Here is a 15700-nt window from a genome sequence, read left to right as displayed (position 1 = left end):
GACGGGATCCCGAGGCTTCGCCCGAGCAGCCCTCGGGGTGCGGGCACCCCTGCCCTCGGGCGCTGCGGGAGGTGAAGGAAGACGAGGCGCTGCCCCCGCCTGATCCAAACTGACTTTAATGCCGTGAGTTGAGGGCGGTCGGGGACGCAGCTGCCACGGATGGTGCCACCGCCGGCTCCACCGCCACCCTTTGCCTGGGGACAAGCTACTGCCCCCGGCCAGCCTGGGGCGGGGGGCCGGTGCCAGGCGGGTCAGTACTCCCAGAGCGTGGCCCGCAGCACGGACTCGCTGTCGGCACGCAGGGTGCCGGCCGGGTCCCCGCGTAGGTACCGGCCGTTCTTTGCTTTGATGGCGACACGTCCCCGCTCCCGGAACTCAAAGAAGAAATCCTCGGAGAGGTCCCCGTCGCTGCACACCGACCCGCTGCTCGCCACGTACCAGAACTTGCCCCCCTGGCCTGGGGAGAGTCCCCGGGGGCTGTCAGCGGGGTCTGGCTGGGCCCCCGGCAGCTCCCTGCCCCGGCGGTCCCCCAGCCCGTCACCCACCTCGGATCTGGTAGGCGCCGTCGCTGAAGCTGATGTGGAAGACGTCGTAGACGGAGCGGTTGGAGTCGAGCAGGTTGGAGCCGCGGTGGTAGCAGACGAAGCCGTGCTCGCCCCGCAGCACCAGCATCGGGCGGTTGATCAGCTTCAGGGTGAATTCCTCATCCTCCCCTGCACGGGAGCCTGGCCCTGAGCACCCTGGGGTGGGGAACCAACGCCAGGACCCCCCCCACCCGCCCCTGGCACTTACCCACGGCGTCGCTGACGGCCGCCAGCTGCCCGTTCCTCTTGGTGCAGACGTACCGGCCGTTGCTGGCGCGCAGGGCCACCCGCCGCCCGCGCCACTCGATGTCGAACATGGTGTTGGCAGCGCTGGCGGCAGAGGGAGACCGTGAGCCGGGGCGGCCTGTGTCGTGTCCCCCCCCCCCCCCCCACCAGCTCCCCTGCAGCCCCACGCCGCGGCAAAGCACCACTCACACTTCGGTGGCCACGGCCTGGATGCCCCCATGTGCCACGAGGGTCCAGTAGCTGCCGGTGTTGGTGTGCAGGCTGCACTTGTTGGTGTCGCGGTCGATCTGGAGCTGGAAGGTCTCGTGGTTCAACTCCTCGTCCTGGTTTGCTGAGACGTTGACGCCTGCGGGTGGGAGCGGCCGTTGGCACTGGCCCTGCTCCAGCCACGTGCACCGATGAGCCCCGGCTGCGCTTTCCCTCCCCTGGCCCCTCCCCGGCAGCGGTAAATCCTTCTGCGAACAATCGTGCTAATTGGGCTGGTTAATCTGATTGCTGCCGTGTCCATCTGGTTAGCGCCGCGGCGCACAAACCCCCTATTTATAGCCTGCCCGCCACCGTCACCCGGCCCTAAGCCACTTGGCACAGGGGCAGGTGCGTTCGGGGCCACGGCACAGCCACCGCTGCCCGGGCAAGCAGGGCCGCTCGGGGACCCCCACGGGCTCTGGAGGCCGTGGTCCCATCTAACGGCCCGTGCCCGGCTCCCTGCTGCGGGGTCTGGCCATGGGCACAGCTCTGCCCAGCCCCTCCTGCCTGCAGCTGCCTGCCCCGGGCTGCCAGGCTCAGCCCCACGCCAGGGCAGGACGCACACGGAGCTGCGTGTGCAAACACACGCGCGTCCCCCCAGGGCTGCGCGGAGCCCCGCGCACACGTGGCGCCGCAGGGAGCCCCCGCGCGTGCCCGTGGCGCTGCGCCCTACGCGCACGTGCACGCGTGCAGCGCTGCAGAGCCGTGCACGCACAAACGCGTGCACACGCAGTGCTAGGAAGAGCCCCGCACACGTGCACACACGTATGGGCTGCGGAGCTGTGCACGCACAGCATCGTCCGTGCACAAGCGTGTACGGGCCGCACACACAAATGCGTGGACCTGCAGGCACTGCACGGAGCCCTGCTCACGCGCGCACGCACGTATGCACACACACGTATGCACACACGCACACCCCCCCGTACACACCCACGGAGCCCTGCACACACGCGCCCCCCCCATACACACCCACGGAACCCGGCACAGCCCCGCCGCTGCTCCCACCCCAGCCCCGCTGCCCCAGCCTCCCCCTTGTTGTTATTGTAGGGTCTCCTCCCGTGGCGGGGGTCCCCGGGGTGCTCCCACAGAGCCCTTCATGGCTGTGGGTGCTTTCGGCTGAGCTGATCCCCGGTGATCCCCTTGGGGCAGCCGGGGCTCCCAAGGCAGGCAGGGAGCAGGCAGCAGGGTGCAGGCAGCCCTTACCCTGCCGGATGGAGACGTATCTGCCGTTGGCCGCCGTGAAGACCACCTGGGGGTGGCTCTCCTCCAGGTCGAAGAGTTCGTCTTTGCCCGGCTTGGAGCTGCGGCCGGACTTGAGGGTGCCGGTGGGCCCCGTGGGTGCCAGGTATTTGCCATCGCAGTCCTTGAAAGCCAACTTGCCCGCCTTGAACTCGAGGGTGTAGCCAGTGCGGGCGCCAGGCTCGGGCACCAGGGTGCCGTCGCAGCGCAGGTAGCGCTCGTCGGCGGTGCGCAGGCTGTACTTCTTGTCCTGGAAGCAGAGGGTGATGAGGGCGTCCACCCCCCAGGGCAGGTTGCTGTCGGTGGCGATTTCGTCCTCGTGGGCGCTGAGGTGGGCGTAGCGGCGGCGGCTGACGCTCAGCAGGTTGGCCTGGGGGTGCATGGCCAAGTGCACGGTCCAGAGCTCGCCCTCCGTCACGCTGGGGGCGAAGCAGGAGAGTCGATCCTCCCGGCCCCCGAAGAAACGCCGGTGCGGAGCCGACTGCAGCGCCCAGCGCCCGTCCGACTGGGTGATGATGCTGAAGCGTTCATCCCGGCCCGGCTGCTCAGCCTCGCACCGCACCTTCCCGTCCTTGTCGGCACCCAGGTACCGGCCCAGGTGGCTCTTGAGGAAGACAACGGAGCTGTCGGCTTCGTCCTGCTCCAGCGTCCAGATCTGCTTGCGCTTCAGGCTGGGCGCCGAGGCGTTCACCTTGTAGCCGAAGCTCTCCGCCGTCAGGTACCGGCTGTCGCAGTTGATCAGCCCGAACTGGATCTTCAGGACCTGGTGGATCCCATTCGTTGGCATCTTCCGCCGGCGCGGGGTGGCCCCCGGGGGGCCGGCGGGGGCTCCCCGGCCCTGCCAAGCCCAGGCGTCGCGGCGGGGCCGGCCGGCTGCACCCACGGGGACGTCTGCACTGCCCCGGCACCGCTGCCGCACTGGCCCCACGGGGCGGCTCGGCACAGGGCGGCACAGCGGGGGGGTGCCGGGGGTGGGCCGGGGGCCGCGGCCCGTTTAATTAGCCGCAGGTAGGATTACAAAGTCCGGCCAGATTGCGGCGGGCACCGGGGTGGCCGTAACCTACAGCAGGGCTTTCACCGAGACCCCAGGCAAGGGGGGGACCGCAGCAGCCCCCGGCCGGCTCCTCAGGGTGCACGGCCGCACCGCCGCCCTCCGTCACCACGGCCCCGGCTCTCGCCTGTCCTGCCGCGGAGCCGTGGGTGGAAAACTTGGGTGGGAACCCGATCCGGGCACGGGCCGGCGTATCCGTTCCCGGCGGGCTAAGGTTACCGGCCCCTCTGATTCAGCAGCAGGTCACCTCCAGCCGCGCCGCCTCCCGGCCAGCCCCTAAGCGCCTTACCAATTAGCCAGGCATTTTGATTAGTTTAAACCTTTTATCCTGCTTTGGGGCCCTTGGCCTCCATCTGTCCTGTGGCCCCAAATCCCTCCTGCAGCTGTGGATCGGGGTCACAGCCACCCCCCCCACCCTGGCCCGCTGGGGCGACGGCTGGGACCCCCCATCGCCCGGGGTGCGGGGTCCTCGGTTCCACGGGGCTAAGACCGCCTGAAGCTCGTGACAGCGGTGCGGCTGTGCTGCCTTGGCAGGGGACCGTCCCCACTCCTGCCCTGCAGCACCTTTCCCCCAGCCCAGCCGGGACCCCCCGGCCGGGGCAGGCACAGCCGCGGGGACAGCCGGCCTCGGCCACGCTCCACCGCAGTGACCCGGGGACGGGCAAGGACATGCTCTGTCCACGCTGGCACCGGGCCCCACCACCGCCTGCACCCCAAAGCGCTCGGACACCCGGTGCCAGCCCCTGCGCCGGGGACCGGCCGTGCACCGGTGATGCCGCTGTGCCGCGGCGAGGCCCTGGCCGCGATGGCTCCCGCTGCCACCTTCCCCCCGGCCCCACGGCTCCGGTGTCAGCACTGCGCCCAGTTATTGTTCCCGAAAATAGGTCCCGGGGATTGGTTGCCTCATGACTTTTTCATGGCCGGGCTCTCTCTTACCATGGCGGGGGGTGCCGCGGCCCCCCGGCCGCTGCGTTACCCGAGCCGCGGCTGCGCTGCCCGGCACGGTGTAACTGACCCCCGCCGAAACGGATACGGGTCGGCTTTCGGGCCGGGGCAGGGATAAGTAGGTCAGGGTCCTGCAGGGGCTGGGGGGCTCCAGGGGGCTGGGGGGGGGCTGGGGGGGACGTGGGCTCCCCGGGGTCTGGCAGGGCGGCAGCGCCGGCTCTCAGTGGGCGCACACCGGCACCTGCCCGGCAGAGCAGCGGGAGCCGTATTTATGTGTGCCGGCCCCCCCAGCCCCCCCGGTGGGGGTCAGGTTCCCATAGGGGGGGCCCGCCTGGGCCCTGCCCCGCAGCCGTCGCCTGTCCCTGCACCCCCCGGCTTGGGGACAGCCGGACCCCTCCCAGGGCGGGGGGGTGGCGGCTTCTGAGACCCGACGAGCTCATGACAGCCCCTCCCGCCCGGGCACCGCAGGGGGCCGGGGTGGGTGTCCGTCGTCGTGTGCCCCCTCCCCCCCGGTTTCCATCCATTCCCCTCCCTGGGAGGGATGGGGGGTGCTGGGATGGGGGGGGTCCCCCAGCCCCCAGCCAGCGCGGCCCCAGCCCTGGTGGGGGGCTGGCGGATGGGGGGGGGGGGCTCAGCCGCGCCCCAAGAGCCCAGGGGGCAGGGCAGGGGTTTGGGGGGCTGGGGTGGGGGTCAGGGTCGGTATCGGGGCGGTGGGTGGCGGTGCCCGGCCGGACCCCGCGGGGACCCCGCCCCATCGCCCCGCCCCGCGCCAACACCCGGCCGTCACCATGGCGACGGGAGGGGACGATGACTGTGTGTCACCATGGCGACGGAGGCTGCGCACAGGCAGCGGGGGGGGCGACACACACACGACACACCCGCATCACCGCGGCGACGGGCAGCGGGGAGGGGCGCGGCGCGGCGCCTTCCTCCTCCTCCTCCTCCTCCTCCTCCTCCTCCGCTCCCCCCGTCCCGGCCGAAGGTCCCCGCGGCGGCGCGGGGCGGTGTCGGGGCCGGGCGTCCCGCTGCCACCGGCCCGATCGCTCCTAATACGGCCGGGACGCGCTGCCTGCGCCCGCCCCGCATCGCGGGGGCACCCCCGGCCCTGCCCGCCCTGCCCGGCCCTGCCCGGCCCTTACTCACCGGGCGCCGGGGCTGCCTTGTTTGGGCAGGAGGAAGCGCCGGGGCACGGACCCGGCACCGCCCCGGAGCCCCCGGCGTCGCCTCGCCCCGCGGGATCCGGCCCCGCAGCCTCGCATTCGTCCCCCGGGGTCTCCTGCCCGGGAGCCCCCCGCAGTGTCCGTGGGCCCGGGGGGGGGTCCCGAGTCACGGGCGAGGGGCTGCCGACGCCGGGGAGCCCCGCCGCTGCGTGCCCGTGCGGGGGGTCCAGCCGGTCCCCGCGCCCCGGGACGGGGAGCCGCGGGATGCGGCCGTCACCTGCGCAGCCCCCCTGAGCCAGGCCCCCAGCCCGAGGTGCCGGCGCCCACCCGGCCACCAGCCCGAGCCCTCCGTGGCCCGCGGGGACGCTGGGCCAGGCCGGCCGCTCGGCGCTGGCACGGGAACGTGAGACCCCTCGAGCTGTGCCGGGCCCCGTGCGGGACCCCCCGTCCCTCTGCCACCCACCCGGCGCCAGCACCGCCCTGCCCCACACCCGGCACCCCCGGCCTGCTGCCGCTGCACCGCTGACACCCCTCCACGACGCCCGTCCAGGCTCAGCCGCCAGCGGCACTGGGGCCTGCTGGGGAAGGCCCGAGCACGCGGCGTTTCATCCCCGAGCGGTGCTGGGAATCCCTTGGAAGACGGCGAGCTTCTGCCGCCGGCTGCTCCTGGCACAGACACGGGTGACGGCAAGGCCGGCAGCCGCCACCTCCATGCACCTGACCGGCACGGAGGGGCTGGGGGCACGGGAGCCACACTGGGTGACGTGTGCATGGGTTGCCGGCACGGCGCGTGGGTCTCTGGCGTGGCGTGTGGCTATCCAACACGGTGCACGGCTATCCGGCACGGTGCAGGGGTCTCTGGCACGGTGCGCTGGTGCGAGCCGTGCCCATGACGCCCAGCAGCAGCGTGGGGCGCACAGCCCGTGGCACCCCCTGACCAAGCAGGGGGGCTCGGACACGAGGAGGGCCCCAGGCTGGCGGGGGCCAGGGGGCTGCCAGAGCGGGGGTGCCAGCCGGGCTCTCCCTGGGGAGATGCTCTGGGTGGGGTGGTGCAGCCGTGGGGGATGCCGCCCTCAGGCAGGGTGCCGTCGGTGGGGCGCACAGCACCGTCCGTGGGGCGTCGGCACCGTCAGCGGGTGCACAGCAGCGCTGGAGCTGAGGCAGAGCTTTTTGGGGTGCCCGGTGCCGGCCGTGCGGTGCTGCAGGTGGGCCGGCAGTGCCGGGTGCAGGGTGCTGCCTGCGGGGTGCTGCGTGCTGCACCGGGGGCACAGCCTGCCTATAGGTGCTGGCAGGAGGGCGGACGGTCAGGGGGTGCTTATAGCCGTGGGATGCACGCGCCCGTGCGCGGCGCAGAACCTATAGGATATGCGGTGTTACCTACGGGGGTGCGCGGGGCTCTCGGGGGCAGCGCTGCCAGAGCCCGGGGTGCAGCTGGGGTGCACGGTGCTGCCCGAGGGCCGGGCAGTGCCGCCGGCGGGGCGGTGGGCGGCGAGGGCGCCCAGCCCCGAGGGGCGCCCGGTGCTGCCGGCGGGGTGTGGGTGCTGCCCGGTGCAGCGGGTGGGGGTGCCCGCTGCTGCGGGGGGGTGCCGGGTGCTGTGGGTGGGGTGCAGATGCCGTCAGTGGGGTGCACACGGAGTGGGTGGGGTGCACGTGCTGCCCGAGGGGTGCAGGTGCTGCCTGAGGCTCTCGCACGTGCTGCCCGGGGGTGCCCGCTGCTGCCCGGGGGGGGGCGGGGGGGGGCGCGGTGCCACCTTCGGGGTGCGGGGCCGGCGAGGCCCGCGGGGGCCCGGCGCTACCGGAGGGGAACCGGGCGCTGCCCGGGGGGTGCCCGGTGCTCGGCGGGGGGTGCCCGGCGCTGCCGGGGGTGCTGCCGGGCGGCGCGGCCGGGGGTCCCCGCCGCGACCGGGGGTCGGCGCCCCCCCCGCACCCCCCACCCCCGCCCCATGCAGGTTCCGGGGTGCCGCGGGGCGGGGGCAGCCCGGCAGCCGCCCCACGTGGCCGGGGCCGCGCCAGCCAATGAGAACGCGTGTTTCTGAAAGATCTCCATATATGGCGATGTTCTCGGCCGGGCGGGCGGGGCCGTCGCCCCCTGGGTATAAAAGCGCGGGGCTGGGAGCCGGACGGTCTCACTCAGCCGGCGGCAGCGGACCAGGCGGCACCGTCTCCCCAGCGCCGAGAGCAACTTCCCCCGCACAGGTACCGGCACCGGCGGCTATGGGGCGTGGCCCGCGCCCTTGCCGCCCCCTTCTCCTGCAGTTCCCGGGGGGTGGCGGGCTCGGTCCTGGCCGGCGCCGGGGTGGCCTGTGGCTGTGTGTGTGTCCCCCCCCTTCCCCCCCCCCCGCGCCATGCTGGAATGGTCTCGCCCGTTTGAACGGGCCGTTGGGTGGGGGGAGGGGGGGCGGCTGCGGCGCGATTGGCGGCGGCGGCGGGTGACGTCAGGGCGCGGGAGATTCAAACGGCGGGGCGGGGGGGGCCGGGGTCCGTCCCGGGAAGGGGGGCGGGGGGCGGGCGGGGGCCGGGCCGGGCCCGCCGCCAGCGCGGCCTCCCGGGGCGGGTGCGCTGACCGAGCCGCCCTTCCACCGCAGAGGCTCCGCCATGGAAGAGGAGATCGCCGCCCTCGTCATCGACAACGGCTCCGGCATGTGCAAGGCCGGTTTCGCCGGGGACGACGCCCCCCGCGCCGTTTTCCCCTCCATCGTCGGGCGCCCCCGGCACCAGGTAGGCGGGAGGGGAGGGCAGGGCAGGGCGGGCGGGGCGGTGCTGCCGCCGGGCGGGCGCTGACTCACCCTTGGCTTCCCAGGGCGTGATGGTGGGCATGGGGCAGAAGGACAGCTACGTGGGGGATGAGGCCCAGAGCAAGAGAGGGATCCTCACCCTGAAGTACCCCATCGAGCACGGCATCGTCACCAACTGGGACGACATGGAGAAGATCTGGCACCACACCTTCTACAACGAGCTGCGCGTGGCTCCCGAGGAGCACCCCGTGCTGCTCACAGAGGCTCCCCTGAACCCCAAGGCCAACAGAGAGAAGATGACGCAGGTACCGTCACTCGCCCGCTGGCCGCCCCTTACTCTCATCTTGTTCACAAACCTCTTTTTGTTGCGGCATCTTAAACCTGAGCTGGTGTTTTGTTTTGTTTTGTTTTTTTCTCCGACATTTCAGGGTTCTGTACTCCTGGCATTTCTTCCTGACGCCTCAGGTTTCTTTCATTTGTGTTTTCTGCCTGCATTCTTTGCTTTTTCCTTCACACACTTGAGTTGTGTTGGTTTTTTTTCTGCATGTCAGCATGTGTGTTCTAACGTGGGTGCGAGTGACCCAGTGCCCGTTACTTGGTGCTAATCGATCTATTTTTTTTGTCTTTCCTCCTCTTCCTTCCAGATCATGTTTGAGACCTTCAACACCCCAGCCATGTACGTGGCTATCCAGGCCGTGCTGTCCCTGTACGCCTCTGGTCGTACCACTGGTATTGTTATGGACTCCGGGGACGGTGTCACCCACACCGTGCCCATCTACGAGGGTTATGCTCTGCCCCACGCCATCCTGCGCCTGGACTTGGCTGGCCGTGACCTGACAGACTACCTCATGAAGATCCTGACAGAAAGAGGCTACAGCTTCACCACCACAGCCGAAAGGGAAATTGTCCGTGACATAAAGGAAAAGCTGTGCTACGTCGCCCTGGACTTCGAGCAGGAGATGGCCACTGCTGCCTCTTCCTCCTCCCTGGAGAAGAGCTACGAGCTGCCCGATGGCCAGGTGATCACCATCGGCAACGAGCGGTTCAGGTGTCCAGAAGCCCTCTTCCAGCCCTCCTTCCTGGGTAGGTGCGGGCCGGGGCGGTACCACCAGGGTTGCCTCCGTGGCGCGTGGGCTTGGCGTGACCAAAACGAGGTGCTGCGTGGGTACTAAACGAGCCGGCAACTCTTCCTTTCTCCCCAGGCATGGAGTCCTGCGGCATTCACGAGACCACTTTCAACTCCATCATGAAGTGTGACGTGGACATCAGGAAGGACCTGTACGCCAACACGGTGCTGTCCGGCGGCACCACCATGTACCCCGGCATCGCTGACAGGATGCAGAAGGAGATCACAGCCCTGGCGCCCAGCACGATGAAGATCAAGGTAAGGAACGCTCCCTCGTCCCGCAGCGGACGGGGCTGCGGCCTCTGGGCCTGGTGGGAGAAGGCTGGGCCGCTCCCGCCGCCGCTCTGACCGCCGCCGCTCTCCTCTCGCAGATCATCGCCCCGCCTGAGCGCAAGTACTCCGTCTGGATCGGCGGCTCCATCCTGGCCTCGCTATCCACCTTCCAGCAGATGTGGATCAGCAAGCAGGAGTACGACGAGTCCGGCCCCTCCATCGTCCACCGTAAATGCTTCTAAACGGACTGCTGGCAGGCGCGCCGCGCCTGCTGCATGAGTTGTCTCACTAGTATATGTTTGCCCAGGCAAATCTATACACCTCATGCTAGCCTCATAAAACTGGAATAAGCCTTCTCTCAAAAGAAACTTGCCCTCGGAAAGTCTCTACCTGATGTTTAGACAAATGTCAGCACTGGATGGTCGAGCTGTCGCTTGATTTGACCTTGTTACTCGAGTTAACCCTTCCCTCGCTCTACACCCGAGTGAAATACCCTGTACAGATCCGCTCCCAGCCCCGGGGCCGGCGTGGCACCTCGCCGCGGAGGAGAGCCCACGCCTGACCGGGGCTCCCGCAGCTCGCTACACTGACAGTGGCCCGTCTCCCCGCGCCCCGGGCCGGGACCGGTGTGTACAGGGTATTCGGAGTCCCGACTTGCCGTACATCCAGTGTGGAGTATTCCAGATTTCCTGTAGAGGCTGGTAGGAGTCCATCAAGAATTCACTTCTGTCGCTGCCGTTCTAGCAAGGTTGGGAAAAACATATCGCATCCGAGCCTTACGAACCAGTCTTCATTCTCCTCCCCACCCGTATCCCAGTCGACATCACGGGGCTGAAGTTACTCAACTTGAGTTGCTGAAACTTGGCATTTACACCTGTAAATTTATGCATCGTTTAATTTATGTCAGATTTTTTTGTACGTTGCCTTAATGTTCTCACATGACGGTAGGAAACCGAAATTTGTAAGTCATCCTAAAGTTGAGAAATTGTAATGCCCGACAGCACATCATGGTGTAAGGAAAATAAAAAAAAAACTACAAAAAAACCAATGCTGCAGTGAAGTCCAGCTGGGGCTCTGTGGGCTGGGGGGGGTCCCTGGGGGGGGGGGGTGACACCCCCCCAGGCTTGTCCCCCTGTGCGTGACAAGTGGGAGCTGAGCTGGCACCGAGGTGGAGCTCCCAGCTCCTCTTCCCCAGGAAGCTGTTGGTGAAGCCACGGTGGCATTTTGGGGTTAAAAGTGGCTGTTTGGGTGCCAAGGAAGTGTGATGGGTGCTGCCCTTGGCCCTCGCCTGCCCCCACCCTGCCCAGGGCAGAGCTCTGGTGCTGCCAGAACTGGTTTGGCACAGCTGCCCGTCCTGCCTCGGGCACGGGGAGTCCCGCGGCGCTGGGCCGGTGCCACCGGCGGCTACCTGGTGCCCTGGGCGAAGGTGAGCGGGGCCGGGGGTCCCCCGAACCCTGCACTCGGCGTGAGCGAGCCCCCTGTGCCCGGTGTCGCGGCTCTTGCCAGGCCCCGTGGCACTGCTCTCGTTTCTGAGGGGAGAGAGAACCCTGCTAATTAATTTAATTAAAGTAACCCAAGGTCAGGCAGCGCTGCTGCGATTGGGACCTCGCCTGGGGCTGCCGCAAACATGGCTCCGCTCGTCCCTGCTCGCCGCCATCCTGCGCCGTGTCAAACGCCGGGGCGGCACGGGGGCACCGGCAAAACCCACCGGAGCCCCTCCGTCAGCCGGATCCGGTGCATTGGCCATATGGCACAGCCGGACACGGGCTCCCGGGCTGCCGCGTCCTCCCGGTGCCGGGCCGGTTCTCCGCCGAAGGCCGGGCTCCCCTCGCGCCCTTCCCCGGCACCCCCGGCCCAGCCCGGCCCTGGGGACGCTGCCCACCACCACAAGCGTCTCCAGCCGGGCCCACGCTCTTCCTCCTCCTCTTCACCGGTGCGAGGCAGGCGCCGACCGAAGCACCCAGCGTCCATCGTGGCAGGTGGGGTTTGCTCCGGGGACACCCGGCCGGCGTCGAAGCCGTAGGGGTGCTCGGGGTGGCCACGGGCTTGTGCAGATCCGCGCCCGCTTGCCCACGCTCGGCATCCCCAGGAGAGCGGGTGACCGTGGGCGGGATGGATGGCCGTGACCGCCGAGGGGGACGGCGGCACATCCATCACCCGGGAAGGGGGGGTGCAGCGGGGCCGGGGCACGCTGCCTGCTCCGCGCGCGTGTCACCGTGCCGCAAGGACACCGGCTGCGGCAGGGGAGGACGAGCTGCGGCTGGGGCTGCTCGGGCAGGCCAAAGCGGTGCCAACGCCGGCCCACGGCCCCTCTGCTCGCTGGCGAGCGCGGCCGTGCTGCACGGCACCGGCCGTACGGCACCGTGGCACGGTGAACCGCGGGGTGCCGTGCCAGGTTGTGCTGCGCGGGGTTCGTGGTACCGCGTCATCGCGTTGTGTTGCACCGTGCCGTGTCGTGCCACGTTGCTCCCTGCCGCGTTGTCCCAGGCGGCCTCCCGGCGTGTCCCACGGTGACACCACTGCCCGGCTGTCCCCAAAGCGTCCCCGTTCGTCCTTGCCCGCACACAGGCCACAGGAGCCGCTTTGGCACCAGGACACCGGCGTCGGCCACGCGCGGGGCCTGGCCGAACCGCGGCCCCTCGGTGGGACAGCACCGCGGCTGCCCCGGCACGGCGGTGGGGACGAGCAGCGGCCGCAGTGCTGCGGGTCACCATCGCCTCCGTGCCAGGGCCACCGCGAGGCCCGGGGGGGGTTGATTTGGGGGTGCAGGGAAGGGGCGGGTGCGCACCCCTCCCGGGCGGGGGGCAGGGGGAGCCGGCTGGGGCCACGGCCGGGCAAGCGCGGTGTGTGCGAGCGAGTGCCCAGTGCCGGGGCGACGCAGCCCGGGCCGGGATCGGGCCCAGCGCGGGGGGATGGGTGAGGGTGGGGGCGGTGGGGGTGTCTGGGTGCCCCCAGCACCGCCCCGGCAGCCGCCGCCCCCGCCCAGCGGGGCCGTGACCCGGCCCCGGGGTCCCCGGTGCAGGATGAGTCCCCGGGGCCACCCGGCCGGTGGCACCTGTGCTCACCAACTGGCCGCCCCCCCCCCCCCCGGCACCCCGCCCAGCTGTCCGCCCGTCTGTCTGTCCGTCCCTCCAGCCCGCCGTGCGCCCATCTGTCTGCCCAGCCCTCCCCCCACCTGTCCGCCTGTCCATCTGTCCGGCCCGCCCGTTCCCCACCGCCCAGCCACCGTCGGGCCGGCCGCGCACCCTGCGGCCCTTTGTCCGTCGGTCCGTCCATCCTGCCCCCCCCCCCCGCGTCCGTCGGTCGCGCCCTGGCCCGGGGCGGCCGCCAGGGGGCAGCACGGCTCCGCCGCTCCGCCGCACGACACGAGTTTGCGCGGTCTCAGCTCCGCGGACACCGGGGCCGGGCGGGGCCGGGCGGGGCCGGGCGGGGCCTCCCGTAGCGTTCCGGTCCCGAAGGGGGGGGGGGGGGCCCGGAAGGGCCCCAACGGGACCCCCGCCCCATTACACCCGCCCCCCCCCCCCCCTGCTCCCTTGCACCCGTGTTCCCCGCACCGCCAACACCCCCGCACCCGGGTACCTTCCCCGCACCCATGCACGCCCCCATCCCCCCGCCCCGCCCCCATGGGCGCCGCCCCCCCCCGCGGCTGCCGGCCGGAGGGAAAGGGTTAACGGCACCCGGGTGGTGAGAACAAAAGGGCGCCCCGCCAGCCAATGGGCGCCGGGCTCTGCATCCCGACACCCTCTGGTTGGCTACGGCGCGGCCAATGGCGTGCGAGCTCTGCCTGTCCGTCTGTCCCCACGTGGGGTGGGAGCGCTCTGACCCCGCCCCCCGCTGCCGGGGACGGGCCCGGAGCGACGGCGGCTTCTGCTGCCTGCACCTCCTGCCTGCACCCTCCTGCCTGCACCCTCCTGCCTGCAACCTGCTGCCTGCACCCTCCTGCCTGCACCCTCCTGCGTGCAACCTGCTGCCTGCACCCTCCTGCCTGCACCTCCTGCCTGCACCTCCTGCCTGCACCCTCCTGCCTGCAACCTGCTGCCTGCACCCTCCTGCCTGCACCCTCCTGCGTGCAACCTGCTGCCTGCACCCTCCTGCCTGCACCTCCTGCCTGCACCTCCTGCCTGCACCCTCCTGCCTGCACCCTGCTGCCTGCACCCTCCTGCCTGCACCCTCCTGCCTGCACCTCCTGCCTGCACCCTGCTGCCTGCACCCTCCTGCCTGCACCTCCTGCCTGCACCCTCCTGCCTGCACCCTCCTGCCTGCACCTCCTGCCTGCACCCTCCTGCCTGCACCTCCTGCCTGCAACCTGCTGCCTGCACCTCCTGCCTGCATCCTCCTGCCTGCACCCTGCTGCCTGCACCCTCCTGCCTGCACCTCCTGCCTGCACCCTGCTGCCTGCACCCTCCTGCTTGCACCCTCCTGCCTGCACCCTCCTGCCTGCACCCTCCTGCCTGCACCTCCTGCCTGCACCCTCCTGCCTGCACCCTCCTGCCTGCACCTCCTGCCTGCACCCTCCTGCCTGCACCCTCCTGCCTGCACCTCCTGCCTGCACCCTGCTGCCTGCACCCTCCTGCCTGCACCTCCTGCCTGCACCCTCCTGCCTGCAACCTGCTGCCTGCACCCTCCTGCCTGCACCCTCCTGCCTGCACCTCCTGCCTGCACCTCCTGCCTGCACCCTGCTGCCTGCACCCTGCTGCCTGCACCTCCTGCCTGCACCTCCTGCCTGCACCCTCCTGCCTGCACCTCCTGCCTGCAACCTGCTGCCTGCACCCTCCTGCCTGCACCCTCCTGCCTGCACCTCCTGCCTGCACCCTGCTGCCTACACCCTGCTGCCTGCACCTCCTGCCTGCACCCTCCTGCTTGCACCTCCTGCCTGCACCTCCTGCCTGCACCTTCCTGCCTGCACTCCTCCTGCCTGCGTCTCTCCTGCCTGCACCTTCCTCCTGCCTGCACCCTCCTGCCTGCACCTCCTGCCTGCACCTTCCTGCCTGCACCCCTCCTGCCTGCGTCTCTCCTGCCTGCACCTCCTGCCTGCACCCTCCTGCCTGCACCTCCTGCCTGCACCTTCCTGCCTGCACCCCTCCTGCCTGCGTCTCTCCTGCCTGCAGCTTCCTCCTGCCTGCAGCTTCCTGCATCCTGCCTGCATCCCTCCTGCAGCCTCCTTCCCACCCTGCAGCCTCCCTTCCCCCATCGGCAGCTTCCTCCTGCCTGCACCCTGCCTGCATCCCACATCCCTGCCTGCATCCCCCCATCCCTGCCTGCGTCCCCCCATCCCTGCCTGCATCCCCCCATCCCTGCCTGCATCCCCATCCCTGCCTGCGTCCCCCATCCCTGCCTGCATCCCCATCCCTGCCTGCGTCCCCCCCATCCCTGCCTGCATCCCCCATCCCTGCCTGTGTGCCCCCCATCCCTGCCTGCGTCCCCCATCCCTGCCTGCATCCCCCATCCCTGCCTGCATCCCCCATCCCTGCCTGCGTCCCCCATCCCTGCCTGCGTCCCCCATCCCTGCCTGCGTCCCTCCATCCCTGCCTGCATCCCCCATCCCTGCCTGCGTCCCCATCCCTGCCTGCGTCCCTCCATCCCTGCCTGCATCCCCCATCCCTGCCTGTGTGCCCCCCATCCCTGCCTGCATCCCCCATCCCTGCCTGCATCCCCCATCCCTGCCTGTGTGCCCCCCATCCCTGCCTGCGTCCCCCATCCCTGCCTGCGTCCCCCATCCCTGCCTGCATCCCCCATCCCTGCCTGTGTGCCCCCCATCCCTGCCTGCGTCCCCCATCCCTGCCTGCATCCCCCATCCCTGCCTGCATCCCCCATCCCTGCCTGTGTGCCCCCATCCCTGCCTGCATCCCCCATCCCTGCCTGCATCCCCATCCCTGCCTGCATCCCCCCATCCCTGCCTGTGTGCCCCCATCCCTGCCTGCATCCCCCATCCCTGCCTGCGTCCCCCATCCCTGCCTGCATCCCCCCATCCCTGCACCCCCTGCGAGGCACAGCCCCTGCCTTGTCCTGCACACGCCACCAGGACAGGGTGACACCAGGACAGGGTGACACCAGGACAGGGTGCCACCGGGACGGGCTGGCAGCAGGACGGGGTG

The 15700-nt window shown here is 70.4% G+C and overlaps 2 protein-coding genes across 2 annotated transcripts; one reads left to right on the top strand and one right to left on the bottom strand.

Annotated features, from left to right (window-relative positions):
* Positions 1-148: 148 nt before the first annotated feature.
* FSCN2 (fascin actin-bundling protein 2, retinal) lies at positions 149-4081 on the bottom strand. Its single transcript, XM_072880996.1, has 5 exons — positions 2280-4081; positions 1020-1176; positions 793-914; positions 546-713; positions 149-457 (listed from the first exon to the last, which is right to left on the bottom strand). The coding sequence occupies exons 1-5, from the start codon at positions 3100-3102 to the stop codon at positions 252-254; spliced, it is 1476 nt and encodes a 491-aa protein (XP_072737097.1). The 5' UTR covers positions 3103-4081; the 3' UTR covers positions 149-251.
* Positions 4082-7510: 3429 nt separating this feature from the next.
* On the top strand, positions 7511-10653 carry ACTG1 (actin gamma 1). The gene is made up of 6 exons (XM_072880958.1): positions 7511-7667; positions 8057-8189; positions 8272-8511; positions 8851-9289; positions 9409-9590; positions 9704-10653. The coding sequence occupies exons 2-6, from the start codon at positions 8067-8069 to the stop codon at positions 9845-9847; spliced, it is 1128 nt and encodes a 375-aa protein (XP_072737059.1). The 5' UTR covers positions 7511-7667; positions 8057-8066; the 3' UTR covers positions 9848-10653.
* Positions 10654-15700: the final 5047 nt, after the last annotated feature.

Source organism: Ciconia boyciana, chromosome 16 (assembly GCF_034638445.1).
Source record: "Ciconia boyciana chromosome 16, ASM3463844v1, whole genome shotgun sequence".
NCBI classification, from domain to species: Eukaryota; Metazoa; Chordata; class Aves; order Ciconiiformes; family Ciconiidae; genus Ciconia; species Ciconia boyciana.
The sequence above is the reverse complement of the archived record's forward strand: the minus strand, read 5'-3'. Positions and strand labels throughout refer to the sequence as shown.

Excerpts from the sequence above, each read along its gene's own strand:
- FSCN2 (XM_072880996.1), bottom strand. The coding sequence starts at position 3,102 with ATGCCAACGAATGGGATCCACCAGGTCCTGAAGATCCAGTTCGGGCTG. Across the intron at positions 1,177-2,279 it reads ATACGTCTCCATCCGGCAGG|GCGTCAACGTCTCAGCAAAC; the intron begins GTAAGGGCTGCC and ends TCCCACCCGCAG. Across the intron at positions 458-545 it reads CGGCGCCTACCAGATCCGAG|GCCAGGGGGGCAAGTTCTGG; the intron begins GTGGGTGACGGG and ends GACTCTCCCCAG.
- ACTG1 (XM_072880958.1), top strand. The coding sequence starts at position 8,067 with ATGGAAGAGGAGATCGCCGCCCTCGTCATCGACAACGGCTCCGGCATG. Across the intron at positions 8,190-8,271 it reads TCGGGCGCCCCCGGCACCAG|GGCGTGATGGTGGGCATGGG; the intron begins GTAGGCGGGAGG and ends TTGGCTTCCCAG. Across the intron at positions 8,512-8,850 it reads ACAGAGAGAAGATGACGCAG|ATCATGTTTGAGACCTTCAA; the intron begins GTACCGTCACTC and ends TCTTCCTTCCAG.